The sequence below is a fragment of the Hyperolius riggenbachi genome, chromosome 3 (assembly GCF_040937935.1).
Source record: "Hyperolius riggenbachi isolate aHypRig1 chromosome 3, aHypRig1.pri, whole genome shotgun sequence".
Classification (NCBI taxonomy): Eukaryota; Metazoa; Chordata; class Amphibia; order Anura; family Hyperoliidae; genus Hyperolius; species Hyperolius riggenbachi.
In genome coordinates this window covers 32930922-32951361 of record NC_090648.1, presented here as the reverse complement: position 1 = coordinate 32951361, position 20440 = coordinate 32930922, and the positions used below count along the sequence as shown (strand labels likewise).

The window sequence follows — 20440 nt, the reverse complement described above, 5'->3', positions numbered from 1 at the left end:
TGCTGGGCTAGGACAGGGCAGGCACTGTGATTGCTGTGCAATATGATCCTCCTGCACTGCTCTAAACAGCTGCACTTCACTTCTGGGAATGCTTTGGGGAATGCTTTCTTTCACGTTTGCATTTAAAGTATACAGATGAACATATGGGTGAAATATATGTAAAGCATATGATTGCAGCATGTGGGTATTGTGTGCAAACAAACATTTCTGCTCTCTGCTCGTCCCTTCTCCCTTCTCTGTCCACTCTCTGCCCGTCTCTGTCCACCATCAGCCCTTCTCTGTGTGTCCACCCCCCTCCCCTTCTCTGTCCACCGCAGGGAAAGTCCTGTCCTGATAGTCATTTCACCCCCGAATGCTTCCCTAGTAAAATGATCCGAGATTCGGATCAAAGATCTGGATCTTTTCAATGATCCGATTCGAATCATCCAAATCATTGAAAAGATCCGAACTTCCCATCTCTACCGTTACTGTCTTCATTTTTAATTTAATACCACCATCTAGTGACCATTATTTTATTAGCAGTGAATTTTACAACACACCATCTCCATTTCTTATCCAACAGCCCCATCTAGTGACCATTGCTTTCTCAAAATGTATTTTCAACTCACAACATCCATTCCTTATACAATAGCACCATCTAGTGACCATTTTTTTATGGGCAGTGAATTTTCCAGCACACCATCACCATTTCTTATCCAACAGCCCCACCTAGTGACCATTGCTTTCTCAAAATATATTTTCAACCCAAAATATCCATTCCTTATACAATATCACCATCTAGTGACCATTTATTTATTAGACCTAATTTCTACTAAAATCCATTTCTTATCATATACCACCATCTAGTGACCAAAGTGGTTATAATTCTTAATTTTCACTCTAAACTATCCATTCTTTATACAATGGCACCATCTAGTGACCCTTAATTTGATAACACCCAATTTAAGCCTAACTTTGTCCACTAATACCATCTAGTTGCATTATTATTTATAACCAAACCCTAATACTTTTTACTGCTTCTGACCATTTATTTGCTTAGCCACCACCACTATCTGTGACCTTTCTAGTTATACCACCATCTATTTTTTAATACATTGTCCTTCCTCCATAGGTGCAATTTATATCCACCCCCCTGTTTAGTTGAAATTTCGTTACCACTCATCTTTAGTTTATTCCGTGACCAATTAACTCCAATTTTTTAACCGTGACATATATAGTGTATTCATAAGAAATACTCCAAATACATAACCTTACTACATTTGTGCCACACATGTCTAATATCACGGCACACCCAATTAACAATTTTTCAACCCCGCCCCTAATATCAATACAACATTTTCCCACTCGTTTATCCTATCGTGAAAAAAACAAACAGTGGTGTTTAATCACCAGAGGAGCTTACTCCACTTTTACAAGAAAGGAGGACAGAGAAAATTATTTTCATGATAAAAAATACCCTGTTAAAATTGCTCAGTTATTACTAATAAAACAATTAATGTCTAATTCCACATTAAGTCCCTGTGGATGGGAGGAATGCAACTTGAAAATCCATTCCGTTTCTTTTGATAATTCCTGCAGCCTAATACTTCCCCTCCAATTGGGAACAAGTTTCTCAATTGCTGTAAATTTCATTTTAGATGCACCACAGTTATGTTTTTTCGCATGGACATGACAGGATCGGCGCGGTGATCCTGCTGCCGATAATAGAATATAAGAGGGGAGTATGAATATGTATGAGCGGGGGTGTGTCTCACTATGATGGTGGAGGTGGGAGGAGTTGGGAAAGGGTATGAATAGCATCCCATGGTAACGTGACTCCAGCCCCTGATGAGTCATTTGACGAAACACGTAGGGCGGAGCCTAGGAGTCACGTGGAAGCGAGGATAGCAGGGACTGTGAGTGTGCAGTGAGATCTGACCGCGGCGGTGGCACCAACAGATAAGCGCTGACTATCTTCTATCTGGTTAGTTGGAGAGGGCTTCAGTTGCATATAGACAATGGCTATATAACCAGCAGGGGGCACCAGCGTGCAGGATATTCCCTCTCATCTGCCCCCCTCCTAACTAAACTGCATGGGATACTACAATAATTAAAAACAATGGTGCATGAGCCAGCCTGGGGCCCCGGGAACTCTCACTGCCCGGGGCCCCAGAACCAGCATCTAACACCATATGTGAGCGCAGCCAAAACTTTGGAGCTGCCACATCCAAGGCCTGTCTCCTACTGCTCTAAAACTTACCAAACACACAATTGGAGAACCTCACTCCCAAACAGTTCTCTGCTGCTTTATAAAGCCTGCAGGCTGCTTATAAGCCAATGAAAAGTGCACACATAATACACCTAGCTTGCAGTGATAATCAAGCAGAAGCTGAGCAAGTCAGCCAATTAGTTGGAGAGGGCTTCAGTTGCATATAGACAATGGCTATATAACCAGCAGGGGGCACCAGCGTGCAGGATATTCCCTCTCATCTGCCCCCCTCCTAACTAAACTGCGCTCACATATGGTGTTAGATGCTGGTTCTGGGGCCCCGGGCAGTGAGAGTTCCCGGGGCCCCAGGCTGGCTCATGCACCATTGTTTTTAATTATTGTAGTATCCCATGCAGTTTAGTTAGGAGGGGGGCAGATGAGAGGGAATATCCTGCACGCTGGTGCCCCCTGCTGGTTATATAGCCATTGTCTATATGCAACTGAAGCCCTCTCCAACTAATTGGCTGACTTGCTCAGCTTCTGCTTGATTATCACTGCAAGCTAGGTGTATTATGTGTGCACTTTTCATTGGCTTATAAGCAGCCTGCAGGCTTTATAAAGCAGCAGAGAACTGTTTGGGAGTGAGGTTCTCCAATTGTGTGTTTGGTAAGTTTTAGAGCAGTAGGAGACAGGCCTTGGATGTGGCAGCTCCAAAGTTTTGGCTGCGCTCACATATGGTGTTAGATGCTGGTTCTGGGGCCCCGGGCAGTGAGAGTTCCCGGGGCCCCAGGCTGGCTCATGCACCATTGTTTTTAATTATTGTAGTATCCCATGCAATTTAGTTAGGAGGGGGGCAGATGAGAGGGAATATCCTGCACGCTGGTGCCCCCTGCTGGTTATATAGCCATTGTCTATATGCAACTGAAGCCCTCTCCAACTAATTGGCTGACTTGCTCAGCTTCTGCTTGATTATCACTGCAAGCTAGGTGTATTATGTGTGCACTTTTCATTGGCTTATAAGCAGCCTGCAGGCTTTATAAAGCAGCAGAGAACTGTTTGGGAGTGAGGTTCTCCAATTGTGTGTTTGGTAAGTTTTAGAGCAGTAGGAGACAGGCCTTGGATGTGGCAGCTCCAAAGTTTTGGCTGCGCTCACATATGGTGTTAGATGCTGGTTCTGGGGCCCCGGGTAGTGAGAGTTCCCGGGGCCCCAGGCTGGCTCATGCACCATTGTTTTTAATTATTGTAGTATCCCATGCAGTTTAGTTAGGAGGGGGGCAGATGAGAAGGAATATCCTGCACGCTGGTGCCCCCTGCTGGTTATATAGCCATTGTCTATATGCAACTGAAGCCCTCTCCAACTAATTGGCTGACTTGCTCAGCTTCTGCTTGATTATCACTGCAAGCTAGGTGTATTATGTGTGCACTTTTCATTGGCTTATAAGCAGCCTGCAGGCTTTATAAAGCAGCAGAGAACTGTTTGGGAGTGAGGTTCTCCAATTGTGTGTTTGATATATCTTCTATCTGGTACGCAGGTTTTTATGCAATTGTTGGCAATAAATTGTGAAGGTTTTACTCTATGCGAGTCCCGCTTTTGTATTTTTAAAAGGCCGATTTTAAAGTGCTGTGCCCAGATTGGAGGGCTGATACGCAGAGATACAAGAAGGGATCCGGTGAGTGACCCACTAAGAGGGCGTATATTCCCCCCCCAAGCCTAGTGTTTATGGTGCAGGTCTCTCACGGTACTTCCTCTTGTCTGGAGTGAATCACTGGGTGGTTAGATTATACAGTACTGTGCTATATAAAGCTTATTTTACAGGGTGATCTTCTTTCTGGATCTGGACTGTGACTGGAGAATGTGTTCTTGCGGAGCCTGCGTATCCCCTTTATATTGGTGAAATTTGCATTTATCTTTCAAAACCTGTGCTGTGGATCACTAGCCTTTACCAATAGGTACTTTTTGCCCATAGACATTGCCTGATGAATGCTAATGGCTAAATAGAGTGCACCTGTGTGTAATATAATGTCAGTACAAATACAACTGCTCTGTGAGGGCCTCAGAGGTTGTCTAAGAGAATATTGGGAGCAACAACACCATAAAGTCCAAAGAACACACCAGACAGGTCAGGGATAAAGTTATTGAGAAATTTAAAGCAGGCTTGGGCTACAAAAAGATTTCCAAAGCCTTGAACATCCCACAGAGCACTGTTCAAGTGATCATTCGGAAATGGAAGGAGTATGGCACAACTGTAAACCCACCAAGACAAGGCTGTCCACCTAAACTCACAGGCCAAACAAGGAGAGCGCTGATCAGAAATGCAGTCAAGAGGCCCATGGTGACTCTGGATGAGCAGCAGAGATCTACAGCTCAGGTGGGAGACTCTGTCTATAGACTCTGTCCATAGGACAACTATTAGTCATGCACTGCACAAAGTTGGCCTTTATGGAAGAGTGGCAAGAAGAAAGCCATTGTTAACAGAAAAGCATAATGGCTCATACACACAGGTTATAACTGTCGCTGCAACCACGTGGCACGCGCGTGTTGTGCGACAGGTCCCCCGCGCCACGAACCGTCGTTAGTAAGAGCTATCGCCGGCAACAGCTGTCGCTGCAACTGTCGCTAGTCCGCCATGTGTATGCGGACTAGCGACAGCCACCCACTTACCATGGACGGAGCTTCCGGCAGGGGGGGAGGAACCTTCGGCGACAGCTTCTGCCGCATCTCTGTCCCTCTGTGCGCCGTGTGTACGGCTGCTGCACAGAGGGACCTGGCGACGAGCTGTCGCTGCTTTTGTTTGTTTGTTTTTCCCTCTCCTGCTACATTTGTGCCTCATGTGTACGAGGCATAAGAAGTCCCGTTTGCAGTTTGCCACAAGCCATGTGGGGGACACAGCAACCGTGTGGAAGAAGGTGCTCTGGTCAGATGAGACCAAAATGGAACTTTTTGGCCAAAATGCAAAACGCTATGTGTGGCGGAAAACTAACACTGCACATCACTCTGAACACACCACCCCCACTGTCAAATATGGTGGTGGCAGCATCATGTTCGGGGGGTGCATCTCTTCAGCAGGGACAGGGAAGCTGGTCAGAGTTGATGGGAAGATCAATGGAGCCAAATACAGGGCAATCTTGGAAGAAAACCTCTTGGAGTCTGCAAAAGACTTGAGACTGGGGTGGAGGTTCAACTTCCAGCAGGACAATGACCCTAAACATAAAGCCAGGGCAACAATGGAATGGTTTAAAACAAAACATATCCATGTGTTAGAATGGCCCAGTCAAAGTCCAGATCTTAATCCAATCAAAAATCTGTGGCAAGATCTAAAACTGCTGTTCACAAATGCTGTCCATCTAATCTGACTGAGCTGTAGCTGTTTTGCAAAGAAGAATGGGCAAGGATTTCAGTCTCTAGATGTGCAAAGCTGGTAGAGACATACAGGGGCGTAGCGACCTTCCAACCCCACGGACCTCGGACCTACCACCCAAACATTCCTCCAGGACCCTCCACCCCAACATTCCCACACTACTCTAAGTACAGTATAAGTAGCCAGGTCTATAGGTGTTACTAGTTTAGGTAGGCGTAACTAGAAATTACTGGGCCCCCTTGTGGCAACAGCAATTTAACCTATTTTAGTTCCTGGACGTAGAAACTATGTCCAGGAACCATGCGCGCTCCCTTAACAGGCTGTTGCAATTTGAGAAAGGGCTATGCCCAAAACAGCGTCTGTCTTGCTGAAGCCATGTTTGTGTGATTAAAGAGCTTATAAATACTATTCATCTCCAGTGGTGCCGGTCTTACTTGTGAATGGACTGTTGTAGGTCTCTAATGGCACAGAGGCCTTGACCGTGGCACACTCCAAGTTCATCTGATTAGTGGTGCTCCTCCTGAAAGCTTGTGTTCTGGCCCAGTTCAGGTAGTGACAGGGACCCCAAGTGTATGTAGTGGCAGGAGCCCCCAGTTTAGGTAGTGAGTGACAGGGACCCCCAGGTTAGGTAGTGAGTGACAGGGACCCCCAGGTTAGGTAGTGAGTGACAAGCGCCCCCCAGGTTAGGAAGTGACAGGAGCCCCCCAGGTTAGGTAGTGAGTGACAGGGAACCCCAGTTAGGTAGTGAGTGACAGGGGCCCCCAGGTTAGTTTGTGAGCGACAGGGACCCAAAGTTAGGTAGTGAGTGACAGGGACCGCCAGTTAGGTAGTGAGTGACAGGGACCCCCAGTTAGATAGTGAGTGACAGGGACCCCCAGGTTAGGTTGTGAGCGACAGGGACCCCCAGGTTAGGTTGCGAGTGACAGGCGCCCCCCCAGGTTAGGTTGTGAGTGACAGGGACCTCCAGGTTAGGTTGTGAGTGACAGGCGCCCCTCCAGTTAGGTAGTGAGTGACAGGCGCCCCCCCAGTTAGGTAGGGACTGACAGGGACCTCCAGGTTAGGTAGTGAGTGACAGGGGGCACCCCCCAGGTTAGGCCACTCCTCCCCCCGGGCCTGCTCAGGGCTGTTTTTGAGGGCTGGAGGGGTCGCAGCATGAGGGGAGAGCTTGGTGGCACGTGGGTGGGGAGGGGGGGAAGGGCCCCTCCCTCCCTCACCTCGGGCTCTCCCCTCTGCGCTCCCCTCCAGCATTGAATAAAGATTGTATGCAGGCGGAGGCGGCGGCGGCAGATACATACCTTCCATGCGTTCCACGGATGCTAATCTCTCTAGCTTCTGATGCGACTTCCGGTATAAACAGGAAGTCGCGTCAGAGGCTAGAGAGAGATGCATCGGTGGAGCGCATGGAAGGTATGTATCTGCCGCCGCTGCCCCGCCGCCTCCTCCTGCATACAATCTTTATTCAATGCTGGAGGGGAGTGCAGAGGGGAGAATTCCCCTCCCCACCGACGTGCCACCAAGCTCTCCCCTCATGCTGTGACCCCTCCAGCACCTTGCGGGGCATCCTGCTGCGGGCCCCCTGTGACATAGGGGCCCCATAGCAACGCTATGGTTGCTATAGCGATTGCTACGCCCCTGGAGACATACCCTAAATGACTGGCAGCTGTAATTGCAGCAAAAGGTGGTTCTACAAAGTATTGACTCAGGGGGCCGAATAATTACGCACACCCCACTTTGCAGTTATTTATTTGTAAAAAAATGTTTGGAATCATGTATGATTTTCCCGTACGTTAAAGGAATAAAACAACACTCGGCACTCAGAAATTATCTTGGGAGGAAAGGGGAGGTGAAACAGCACCTGTGGTGGTTTCGTAACTCGCACCCCTATGCAGCACCTGTATGGTGGCTTTTCTGGATGAGCCAAGCGACGTGCAGCCGGAAACATGGAGTAGAAAACACTTCATCAATTCTTCCGTACACAAAGATAGACCGGGCACTGTCACTTGTACGCTTTATTGCCTTTACAACCATACATGCATTTCATCTTCATGTGAAAAATACATTGCGTCTGCCATACCATGTGAAGCAATCAAACCTGGTGCGTCTGGTGCGTCTGGTGCTGGGGATAGTGGTGACCATGGGGAGAAAAGGACGGCACAACAGCCGTTTCACGCCCGACTGGCGCTTGTTCACGTGTCTGTCCCCATTCATGTCCTGGAAAAACAGAATTGCGCGTGCAGCATTTACATGAGTTTCTCCATAGAGGAACATAGCCCCTCCCCTCCTCCATAGAGAAACCTAGCCCCTCCCCTCCTCCATAGAGAAACATAGCCCCTCCCCTCCTCCATAGAGAAACATAGCCCCTCCCTTCCTCCATAGAGAAACATAGCCCCCCCTCCTCCATAGAGCAACATAGCCCCTCCCCTCCTCCATAGAGGAACATAGCCCCTCCCCTCCTCCATAGAGGAATATAGTCCCTCCCCTCCTCCATAGAGGAATATAGTCCCTCCCCTCCTCCATAGAGGAATATAGCCCCTCCCCTCCTCCATAGAGGAATATAGCCCCTCCCCTCCTCCATAGAGGAACATAGCCCCTCCCCTATTACATAGAGAAATATAGCCCCTCCCCTACTCCATGGAGGAACATTGCCTCTCCCCTCCTCCAGAGAGGGACATAGCGTCTCCTGTCCTCCATAGAGAAATATAGCCCCTCCCCTACTCCACTGAGCTGCAGCAAATATGCACCTGTGAGGACCGCCCACTTCCAGAGACTCTCCGCCCACATCCAGGATTTTACCTCCACAGATGAGGAGAGGAAACTCTACATCCTACTGGGGGAGGAGGAAACAACCGTGCAAATAGCTGCCCGATATATCACAGCCTGCCACCAACTGAGAGGAACATGATACCACATGGACTGTATTCCCCCCCCCAATACCCCCCTATGGACTGTATATCCCAGTCCCCCATGCTGTCCCTTACATCCTCCACACACCTATGGACTATATACCCCAACCCCCTTTATCCTTCCCTTATTCCCACAATTCCCCCCCCCCCCCATGTTAATGTTTTGTTTTGCTTTGGCAATGCTAAATGTATTTGGTCCTGCCAATAAAGCTTATTTGGATTTGGATTTGGAACATTGCCTCTTCCCTCCCCCATAAAAGAAAATAGTCTCTCCCTTCCCCATAGAGAAACATAGCCCCTCCCCTACTCCATAGAGAAACATAGCCCCTCCCCTCCTCCATAGAGGAACATGGCCCCACCTCTCCTTCATAGAGGAACATGGCTCCTCCTCTCCTTCATAGAGGAACATAGCCACTCCTCTCCTTCATAGAGGAACATAGCCACTCCCCTCCTCCATAGAGGAACATGGCTCCTCCTCTCCTTCATAGAGGAACATAGCCTCTCCCCTCCTCCGCTACCGGAGAGATATGTAGAGAGCACACTTCTCTTGCGCATACTGGCTGAAGTTACGGAACCCGGTACCGGCGATACAGTAGACTGATGAAGGTGGCATGGGAGCGATCCGTGTGCGTGGGGCTGGAGGAAGCCCCAGGTATGTATACAACTTTTATTTTAAATCCTCTCTGGTTTTCTTTAACAATGATATTAAGAATTACAATACGTAATGGTCTTTGAAAAACAAACAAACAAACAAAAAACACTTTTCCTGCTGAACTAAGTTTAGCTAAACGCATTTCTAGGATTAGCAACAAACAGTATTCAACTTACTTACCTGCTTTTTTTTGTGTATTCCTAACTGAGGCTGTGAGACGGAAGTAACAAGCCCTGCTGAAACACACCCAGCTGGCGCAGCCGCGCAGGCATTAGAGATGAGTAACAGGGGCTCTTGCTCTGTGCTGCTCATTACTTCTGCAGTAAGGCTGACTATAGTTCACAGACCGCGCATATTCCAGGATCGCAAAGTACAGTCTGATTATACAGCTGACTTTGGATATTCATAGATGGATGAGAATTGAAATTGAAAAATAACTTTACAACTACATTTACATTAATTAACTGGTTGTTTTTTTTCCCCCCAAGATGACCAGAATCGTGCTTCCGAAAATGATCTCAAGGTATATGCGGTATCTCAAATCTGCATCTATATTTGTTGCATTTTCTTATATAATTATTCATGTTTTCAGCTTTGGTTAAAACAGGAAAGGTTACATTCACAGACATGTGTCACAGACCTCCTCTCACTTCCTGTTCCAGTAAATAGTCTCTTCCTTACATGACTTCCTGTTCCACTAACACGTCATCATGACAGGACTTCCAGTTCCACTAACACGTCATCATGACAGGACTTCCTGTTCCACTGACACATCATCATGACGGGACTTCCTGTTCCACTAATACATATCATAACAGAACTTCCTGTTCCACTAACACATGGCATCATAGCAGGACTTCATGCTCCACTAACACATATCTTAACATGACTTCCTGTTCCACTAACACATGTCGTCATGACTGGACTTCCTATTCCACTAACGCATAATATAACACGACTTCCTGTTCCACTATCCAGTCATATGTAATAAGAAAAGCCATCCAAATGTTGATCTCAGAATAAAGTATAACTAATATACTCTCATAGTGCAACAATATGTAAATCTTTATTGAACAGGGATGTGCCCCATAAAAACAAATAAAAACAGCAGCCTGCAGGGCTCAGCGGCTCAAATAATCCAAAAGATACAGTATATAAATATACAGTGGCTTGCAAAAGTATTTGGCCCCCTTGAAGTTTTCCACATTTTCTCACATTACTGCCACAAACATGAATCAATTTTATTGGAAAGTGGTATACACGAGTGAAGTGGAACGAAATTCATACATGATTCCAAAACATTTTTTTACAAATCAATAACTGCAAAGTGGGGTGTGCGTAATTATTCAGCCCCCTGAGTCAATACTTTGTAGAACCACCTTTTTCTGCAATTACAGCTGCCAGTCTTTTAGGTTATGTCTCTACCAGCTTTGCACATCTAGAGACTGAAATCCTTGCCCATTCTTCTTTGCAAAACAGCTCCAGCTCAGTCAGATTAGATGGACAGCGTTTGTGAACAGCAGTTTTTAGATCTTGCCACAGATTCTCGATTGGATTTAGATCTGGACTTTGACTGGGCCATTCTAACACATGGATATGTTTTGTTTTAAACCATTCCATTGTTGCCCTAGCTTTATGTTTAGGGTCGTTGTCCTGCTGGAAGGTGAACCTCCTCCCCAGTCTCAAGTCTTTTCCAGTCTCCAAAGGTTTTCTTCCAAGTTTGCCCTGTATTTGGCTCCATCCATCTTCCCATCAACTCTGACCAGCTTCCCTGTCCTTGCTGAAGAGAAGCACCCCCAGAACATGATGCTGCCTCCACCATATTTGACAGTGGGGATGGTGTGTTCAGAGTGATGTGCAGTGTTAGTTTTCCGCCACACATAGTGTTTTGCATTTTGGCCAAAAAGTTCAGTTTTGGTCTCATCTGACCAGAGCACCTTCTTCCACATGTTTGCTGTGTCCCCCACATGGCTTGTGGCAAACTGCAAACGGGACTTCTGATGCTTTTCTGTTAACAATGCCTTTCTTCTTGCCACTCTTCCATAAAGGCCAACTTTGTGCAGTGCACGACTAATAGTTGTCCTATGGACAGATTCCCTCACCTGAGCTGTAGATCTCTACAGCTTGTCCAGAGTCACCATGGGCCTCTTGATTGCATTTCTGATCAGCGCTCTCCTTGTTCAGCCTGTGAGTTTAGGTGGACGGCCTTGTCTTGTTAGGTTTACAGTTGTGCCATACTCCTTCCATTTCTGAATGATCGCTTGAACAGTGCTCTGTGGGATGTTCAAGGCTTTGGAAATCTTTTTGTAGCCTAAGCCTGCTTTAAATTTCTCAATAACTTTATCCCTGACCTGTCTGGTGTGTTCTTTGGACTTTATGGTGTTGTTGCTCCCAATATTTTCTTAGACAACCTCTGAGGCCGTCACAGAGCAGCTGTATTTGTACTGACATTAGATTACACACAGGTGTACTCTATTTAGTCATTAGCATTCATCAGGCAATGTCTATAGGCAACTGACTGCACTCAGATGAAAGGGGGCCGAATAATAATGCACACCCCACTTTGCAGTTATTTATTTGTAAAAAATGTTTGGAATCATGTATGATTTTCATTCCACTTCTCACGTGTACACCACTTTGTATTGGTCTTTCATGTGAAATTCCAATAAAATTGATTCATGTTTGTGGCAGTTTGTGGGCCGAATATTTTTGCAAGCCACTGTAAGTACCCAATATGAATGAATTCTGGCATGAATGAGATGCCGGAGTTCATTGAAAAAAATTAAAGTATTGCGTACATGTAACGATTGGTGTCAGCAAAACAGATGTCTGATTAGATGTCTGATTATTGAGTGATCTGCAGTACCACCAATAATCCAGACACTATACCTGATTATGTGATCTGCAGAATCACCAATAATACAAGTATAGCAACACACAGAAGGTATACAATGTATAGTGCTTGGTGCAACAGTAGTGCTTTATAGATTCAGCTATACCTCACCAGAGGAGCTGGTGGGTACTTTCAGTACAAAGGCCCTCACCAGAGATCAGACCGGCAAGGTCGGCAACAGACAGGTAGTAACAGTACAGAATCGGATAGCAATAGGAAGGAGGTTATACAGGCAAAGTCGGCAACAGGATCAGATGGGCAGAAGTACAGAGTCAGTAAACGAGAGAGAGGTCAGAAGCAAGCCAGAGTCATACACAGGTATCAATAAAGAGTAATATAAACAACAGTATTCCTATCTAGTGTGAAATCCCCGGTTTCCTCCCGGATCAAAGCACACCGGATCTATCTAAGGTCTGAGCGCTAACACGTAGTATTCGCAACAGCAGACAGGTTGCAAGTGAATCCGAGAGGCTTAAGAAGCAGGGGAGACCCAATAGGCACGCTCACTCCTCTGAGCCAATGAGGAGCGGCGGACGTCTCCTCTGACATCAGCCGACTAGCTGGTCAGCTGATGCTCCTCCTCCCCGCATAAAGGTCCTGTCTGTGTGCGCGCGCACGCTACAATGCAACCCTATGTGCGGCTGACAAACCAGTCCTCGGCGTGCTAGACGCCGGAGGCACGGGTGACACGAGGAATGGAGGCAGCTGCAGAGGACACCAGAGTGCCCGTAGCTGCTTCCTCCATGTTTATTACAGTACCCCCCCCCCCCCCCACCCACCTAGACGTGTGGACTCCGGACACGATTTACATGGCTTTTCTGGATGCAACTCATGGAACCTCTTCCTAAGTTCCTCAGCATGCATACGGTGACCTGGCACCCAAGACCTTTCTTCAGGCCCATACCCTTTCCAATGCACCAGGTACTGTACTGAGTTGCGCACCCACCAAGAATCCAAAATTTGCTCAATCTCATATTCAGGTTCACCATCAATCACCACAGGGAGGGGGGGGGGGGGGGGGGGAGAGGAATCCACATGCACAGCAGGTTTCAACAGAGACACATGGAATGACTTTACACCTCACATGTTGGAGGGTAATGCAATGACATAAGTGACATTATTAATCTTCTTGGACACCGGGTAGGGGCCTATAAATCTGGGACCCAATTTAGATGAGGGTTGTTTTAAGGTCAGATGCTGGGTAGAGACCCACACCATGTCTCCTGGAGCAAAATCCCATTCTACAGACCGTCTCTTATCCGCCTGCTTTTTCTGGGACTGAAAGGCCTTTTCCAGGTTCTTTTTGACCAAGACCCAAATCTCCTTCAAAGTTCCCTGCCAATCTTCCAAGGCAGGAAAGGGAGATGACACCACAGGTAATGGCGACAATTTGGGTGATCTTCCCGTAACCACCTGGAATGGGGAAAAACCTGAAGAGGAACTCTTCAGGTTATTGTGAGCAAATTCTGCAAACGGTAGGAACTTAACCCAATCCAACTGGGCATCTGCCACATAACACCTTAGGAACTGTTCAAGGGACTGGTTAACCCTTTCAGTTTGACCATTGGTCTGTGGGTGGTAGCCGGAGTAAAATGATAGGTTCATACCGAGATGATGACAAAAGGCCCTCCAAAACTTGGACACGAACTGGACTCCCCTATCTGACACTATATTTTCCGGTATCCCATGCAACCGGAAAATATGCTGGATGAAGAGTTCTGCCAGTTCTTGAGCTGAGGGGAGTCCGTCCAATGGAATGAACTGAGCCATTTTGCTGAACCTATCGACTACCACCCAAATGACCATTTTACCCTCAGATCTAGGCAGTTCACCCACGAAGTCCATGGACAGATGGGTCCATGGTTGCTCAGGTACAGGCAATGACTGAAGCGTACCTACAGGAGCCTGTCTGGAAGGCTTATTCCTGGAACAGACTGAACAATCTCTGACAAAGTCCCTACAACCTGAGACTATAGATGGCCACCAGACACATCTGTCCAACAATTCCTGTGTCCTAGCAACCCATGGATGCCCTGCATTCTTATGAGCATGAAATACATTAAGAATTTTCAGACGAAATTGCAGTGGCACAAACAGAACCCCTTCTGGTCTCCCTTCGGGAACGTCATGCTGATAGGGGCTCAAAGTTGACGACCAATCCTCCCAAGTTTCCGTAGCTGCGAGGACAACTTTCTCGGGAAGGCTGTTCTCAGGGGTCGGTGGCTGTACTGTCTCGGGCTCAAAACATCTAGATAATGCATCTGCCTTGATGTTCTTACTACCTGGTTTGTAGGTAATAATGAACCTGAATCTCGAGAAAAATAACGACCAGCGAGCCTGTCTAGGACTGAGTCGTTTGGCCCCCTCAGTATACTCTAAATTCTTGTGGTCAGTATAGACCGTAATAGTATGTTCTGCCCCCTTGAGCCAATGTCGCCACTCTTCAAACGCGAGTTTGATGGCCAACATTTCTCGATTTCCAATGTCATCATTTCTCTCGGCGGGAGAAAACTTCCGAAAGAAAAATGCACATGGGTGTAATCTGCCCTGTAGCCCGGAGTGTTGAGACAGTACAGCCCCAACCCCGATCTCTGACGCATCTACCTTAACAATAAAAGGATAAGAGACATCCACATGACGTAAAATAGGGGTGGAGCAAAACAATTGTTTCAGTGAGGAAAAAGCAGAATGTGCCTCAGGTGACCAATTATAAGTATCAACCCCTTTTTTTGGTAAGCTCCGTGAGGGGTGAAACCACAGAAGAAAATCCCTTGATAAACTTTCTGTAATAATTGGCAAAGCCATACCAGGTTGTATGCCCCTCTCAGATCAAGTTTAGAGAAGATACATGCATCTGTAACCTGAGAGAATAAATCATCAATTAAGGGGAGAGGGTAACGATTTTTCACAGTAATTTTGTTCAACTCTCTGTAATCGATACATGGCCGAAGGCCACCGTCCTTTTTCTGTATGAAAAAGAATCCTGCTCCGGCCGGAGACTTAGAAGGGCAGATAAATCCTTTGGCCAAGTTTTCCTTAATATACTCCTGCATAGCAAGTTTTTCAGGCCCTGAAAGGTTATACAAGTGACCTCTAGGGGGCATACAACCTGGTCTTAACTCAATGGGGCAGTCAAAACGCCGATGTGGAGGAAGTTTGTCTGCCACTTTGGGACAAAATACATGATCAAAATCAGAGTACTGAGTAGGCAAACCTTCCATTTGAACCTTGGTAGTGCAAACCGTGACTTTCTCCATACAATGATGATGGCAAAAGGAGGACCAGCTCAGCAACTGTCTGGAACTCCAGTTGATCTGAGGGGAGTGTTTTTGCAACCACGGCATACCAAGGATCACTGTGGAAGTGGCCATTTTGAGAACAAAGAACTGTATCTGTTCTTTATGCAGTGCCCCCACCTGCCATAACAATACAGGAGTCTGTGATAGAGGTTGTTTCCCCTGCAGTGGTGACGAAAATTTTACGACCCAAGGAAACAAGGGGAAAATCAAACTTAACAGCAAAATCATAGTCCATAAAATTGGCTGCGGAACCTGAGTCTATAAAGGCCTGGGTAGATCGGACTTGATCTTCCCAGGTGATAGAACACGGGAGCAGTAACCGACTTTCTTTTAGAGGTAACATAGGTTCGCCTAGGGTAGTACCTCCAGCTACACCTAGGAGATACAGTTTTCCGCCTTCTGAGGACAATTCTGTACCATATGACCTTTCTCAGCACATTATAGGCAGAGTCTCTCAGTACGTCTCCTAGTTTTCTCTGCCTCAGTCAATTTAGATTGTCCGATTTGCATCGGCTCATCTTGAGGAAGAGAAGGAGTTGGAGCAGAGAACATGATGGGGTTAGATCTTACTGGCGCTCTACCTCGAGCTTGCCTTTGATAGCGAACTCGTTGATCTATCCTTACAGCTAATGAGATTGCATCATCCACAGATTTGGGTTCTGGGTGACTCAACATAAGATCGGCAACAGCGTCAGATAATCCTAACAAAAAACAATCTAAAAGGGCAAACTGTCCCCATCTGGCCGACACCACCCACTTTCTAAATTCTGCAGCGTATGTTTCAACAGTATTATGCCCTTGTCTGAGAGTTTTTAACTTTCTCTCTGCGGTCACTGCTAAATCGGGATCGTCCTATATAATTGCCATAGTTTTAAAAAATTTCTGCACTGAATTTAAAGCCTCATGACCAGTGGGGAGACTGTAGGCCCATGTCTGTGAATCTCCAGATAATAACTTTTTTATAAAAGTAACTCCCTGACTCTCTGAACCTGAAGAGGCAGGCCGTAACTCAAAATAGGACAGGCAACGATTTTTAAAATTTCGGAAATCAGACCTATGTCCTGAAAACCTTTCAGGGAGAGGTATCCGGGGTTCCATAACAATAGGGGATGACACTAGTGCATTGGGAGTTCGTAAGGTGCGCACCGTCTCAGACAGCTGGTCTATCTGTGTATGTTGGGCGTTTACCGTGGTGGTTAAATTGTTAACGGCCGTTGTCAGGAGTTCGACCTGACTGCACAGTGTCTCCATAGACATTTTGGTCTGCTGTTCTGTAACGATTGGTGTCAGCAAAACAGATGTCTGATTATTGAGTGATCTGCAGTATCACCAATAATCCAGACACAATACCTGATTATGTGGTGATCTGCAGAATCACCAATAATACAAATATAGCAACACACAGAAGGTATACAATGTATAGTGCTTGGTGCAACAGTAGTACTTGACAGATTCAGCTATACCTCACCAGAGGAGCTGGTGGCAGGGGCGTAGCAATAGGGGTTGCAGAGGTTGCGACCACATCAGGGCCCTTGGGCCAGAGGGGCCCCGAAGGGCCCTCCCTCAACTACAGTATTAGCTCTTTATTGGTCATGTGCTCATAATAATCACTTTTATAGATACTTTGAATACTAAAGTGTCTATTAACAAATAGATACAAATATATACAAATAGATATAAAATATCATTAACAAGCTGTTCCCCATCCCCTTCTTGCACCTCAGACACTGTGGTTGCCATTGGCAGGATTTGGTGCGCCGTATCAATTGTCATGTATAGAGTGCTTGGGGGGCCCCCATTGTAAAACTTGCATCGGGGCCCACAGCTACTCAGCTACGCCACTGGCTGGTGGGTACTATCAGTACAGAGGCCCTCACCAGAGATCAGGGCTCTAAGGTGGGGAGGCGAGGTCAGACAGGCAAGGTCGGCAACAGACAGGTAGTAACAGTACAGAATCGGATAGCAATAAGAAGGAGGTTATACAGGCAAAGTCGGCAACAGGATCAGATGGGCAGAAGTACAGAGTCAGTAAACGAGAGAGAGGTCAGAAGCAAGCCAGAGTCATACACAGGTATCAATAAAGAGTAAGAGCAGCTACAGACCTGTCTCCAACCTCCCCTTCTTAGGTAAAGTTATTGATAAGGCTGTCTATCTGCAACTTGAAACCAGGCTGTCAGTAAACAACATCCTGGACCCTCTACAATCTGGCTTTAAGAAACACCACAGCTGTGAAACAGCCCTCATCCAAGTCTGCAACGATCTGCTCATGGCAAGGGACAGAGGGGAATGCTCCATCCTAATCCTGTTGGATCTCTCAGCGGCTTTTGATACAGTTGACCATGAAATCCTGCTTAACAGACTGCAGGAGTACTGTGGCATCAGTGGATCAGTCCTCCAGTGGTTCAGATCATTCCTGACTGACAGAACACAGAGAGTATCCCTAGGTCCTATAATGTCCAAACCTGTACCTCTACAATTCAGAGTGCCACAAGGATCAATCCTATCCCCTCTGCTGTTTGCAATCTACATGTTGCCACTCGGTACACTTATCCTACGTCATGGCCTGACGTACCACTGCTACGCCGATGACACACAGCTATACCTGTCCTTCAAACCTGGTGGAACAGACCCTACCCCAAAGATAAACTCTTGCTTAGCTGAGCTACAGGCATGGATGAATGATAACTGGTTGAAACTGAATGCTGAAAAAACTGAGGTCCTGTTTGTCCAAAGCCAGCACTCGCCATCAAAACAGCTCTATCCTAAAGCATCACCAATCAGGATTGGGAATTCAGACATAAACAGCTCCAACCTTGTGCGCAGCCTTGGCGTACTAATCGATGGCGAATTGAGTTTCAGAAACCAAATTTCATCTGTAGTTAAATCTTCCTTCTTTCATCTGAAGAACATTGCAAAGATTAAACATCTGATTCCCCCAGAGGATCTTCCAACCCTAGTCCACGCCTTCATCACATCACGGCTGGACTACTGCAATGCCCTTTATGCTGGCCTCCCCAAAAAGGACCTGCGTCGCCTGCAATTAGTGCAGAATGCTGCTGCCAGATTGCTAACAAACCAGCCGCGCCACTGTCACATTACACCGATCCTTCGTTCACTGCACTGGCTACCAGTAGAATGGAGAATACTCTTCAAGATTGGACTGCTGACATTCAAATCCCTGCACAATCTGGGACCTGGATACATGAAGGACTTGCTGAAGCTGCACCACACCTCTCACAACCTCAGATCAGCAAGTTCTATAAACTTGGTCACTTCTAGAGTGCACCTCAAAAAATCTGGAGATAGAGCCTTCTGTCATGCTGCCCCTACTCTTTGGAACTCCCTACCACACCCAGTAAAGACAACACCATCCCTGGAACTATTCAAATCCAGACTGAAAAGCCACCTGTTTAGCCTGGCATTTCCAGATTTATAAAATTCTTCCTCTGTACCACGATGGTCTGAGCCATGCTTATGCGCTTTGAGTCCCACGGGAGAAAAGCGCTTTACAAATGTTATTTGTTGTTGTTGTTGTTGTAATATAAACAACAATATTCCTATCTAGTGTGAAATCCCCGGTTTCCTCCCGGATCAAAGCACACCGGATCTATCTAAGGTCTGAGCGCTAAAACATAGTATTCGCAACAGCAGATAGGTTGCAAGTGAATCCGAGAGGCTTAAGAAGCAGGGGAGACCCAATAGGCACGACCACTCCTCTGAGCCAATGAGGAGCGGCGGACGTCTCCTCTGATGTCAGCCGACCAGCTGGTCAGCTGATGCGCCTCCTCCCCGCATAAAGGTCGTTCTGTGCGCGCGCACGCGACAATGCAACCCTATGTGCGGCTGACAAACCCGTCCTCGCCGTGCTAGACGCCGGAGGCACAGGTGACACGCTAGGCAGAGGAATGGAGGCAGCTGTGGAGGACGCCAGACTGCCTGCAGCTGCTTCCTCCATGTTTATTACAGTACACGTGTTATTTCCTATAACGCATGTCCGCTGTCAAAAGGGAACTCAAAATAAAGTAAAAATACACCTTAAAACTTCATTTAAAATACATTTAAAACAGCATTGATTAACTCACTACTTCCCCTACCACAGTGAATCGAATAAAATCATTAATTAAAATAATAAGTGCCATATAAAAAAAATACCCAAATAGTTAACTTAGGGACTAAATTTTTTTTAATATGTATGTCATGAGCGTATATTACTGTTTTGTTTTTTTCAAAAAAGTGCTTACCGGTACATACACCTTTATTTCCAAATAAAATATTGTCACCATACATTGTGATAGAAACATAATTTCATTGGTATAGTAACCGGGACAAATAAGCAAATAAAATACATGACATTGGTTGTGATTGCGCTCTCAGCATAAAAGTTCATTCATCCACTTCTCCCCCCTTCATGAAGGATGGATCAGTCACTGTTGGACTTTGGCAAAAGTCCAACAGTGACTGATCCATCCTTCATGCCCTCACTGCCCTCTTCCACAATGGCATAGCAAGCATCTGGTGTGTGATGTGAGACAATGCCCGGCCCTGCACTGTGTCAGTCGGGGATCAGCTTCTTCATGGTCTCGCGGCCGCGGAATCCCGGGACCTAACCAGACACGGATTAGGCTTGCATCTACCAAGGAGGGGAACAAGCGAGCTTGTGAGGCGACGGGGGGCCATACACCCCGGAGGCGCAGTCTGATCTTTTTCAAAAGACTGCAACATCTGGTGAGTGAGTCCATGAAGGGGGGAGAGGTGGATGAATGAACTTTTATGCTGAGAGCGCAATCACAACCAATGTTATTACTTATCGCTGGCCATAACCCAGAGACTTGATTGCAGCACCTGGCGAATTTACTTGTGGACTATTGACTGTCACTTCAGTTAGATCATTACTGACTGCTGATAGTTTTGTGTGGAGCGAGCGCTTTTATCATTTGATTTACCGTATATACTCGCAAGCAAGCCAAATTTTTCACCCCCCGAAAGTGGCCCAAAAGTTGGGGGGTCGGCTTGCTTGCGAGTCATGTGCCAGTATGGGTAGGTGGGTGGGTAGGTGGTGCCCCTCCCCGCTCCCCCCGCGGCCGCCGCTGCTATTACCTTAGGCAGCGCTGCTTCCTCTATCCCCGTCCTGCTCCGGTAACTAATT

At 46.7% G+C, this 20440-nt stretch overlaps 1 protein-coding gene across 1 annotated transcript in view; it reads left to right on the top strand.

Moving 5' to 3' along the window:
- The window catches only part of LOC137560911 (very-long-chain 3-oxoacyl-CoA reductase-B-like), a 73442-nt gene that overhangs the window by 38700 nt on the left and 14302 nt on the right, over positions 1-20440 (top strand). Inside the window, exon 7 of the mRNA XM_068272076.1 lies at positions 9591-9625. Coding sequence (XP_068128177.1) covers positions 9591-9625 — 35 coding nt within the window. The remainder of the gene's footprint in view (positions 1-9590; positions 9626-20440) is intronic.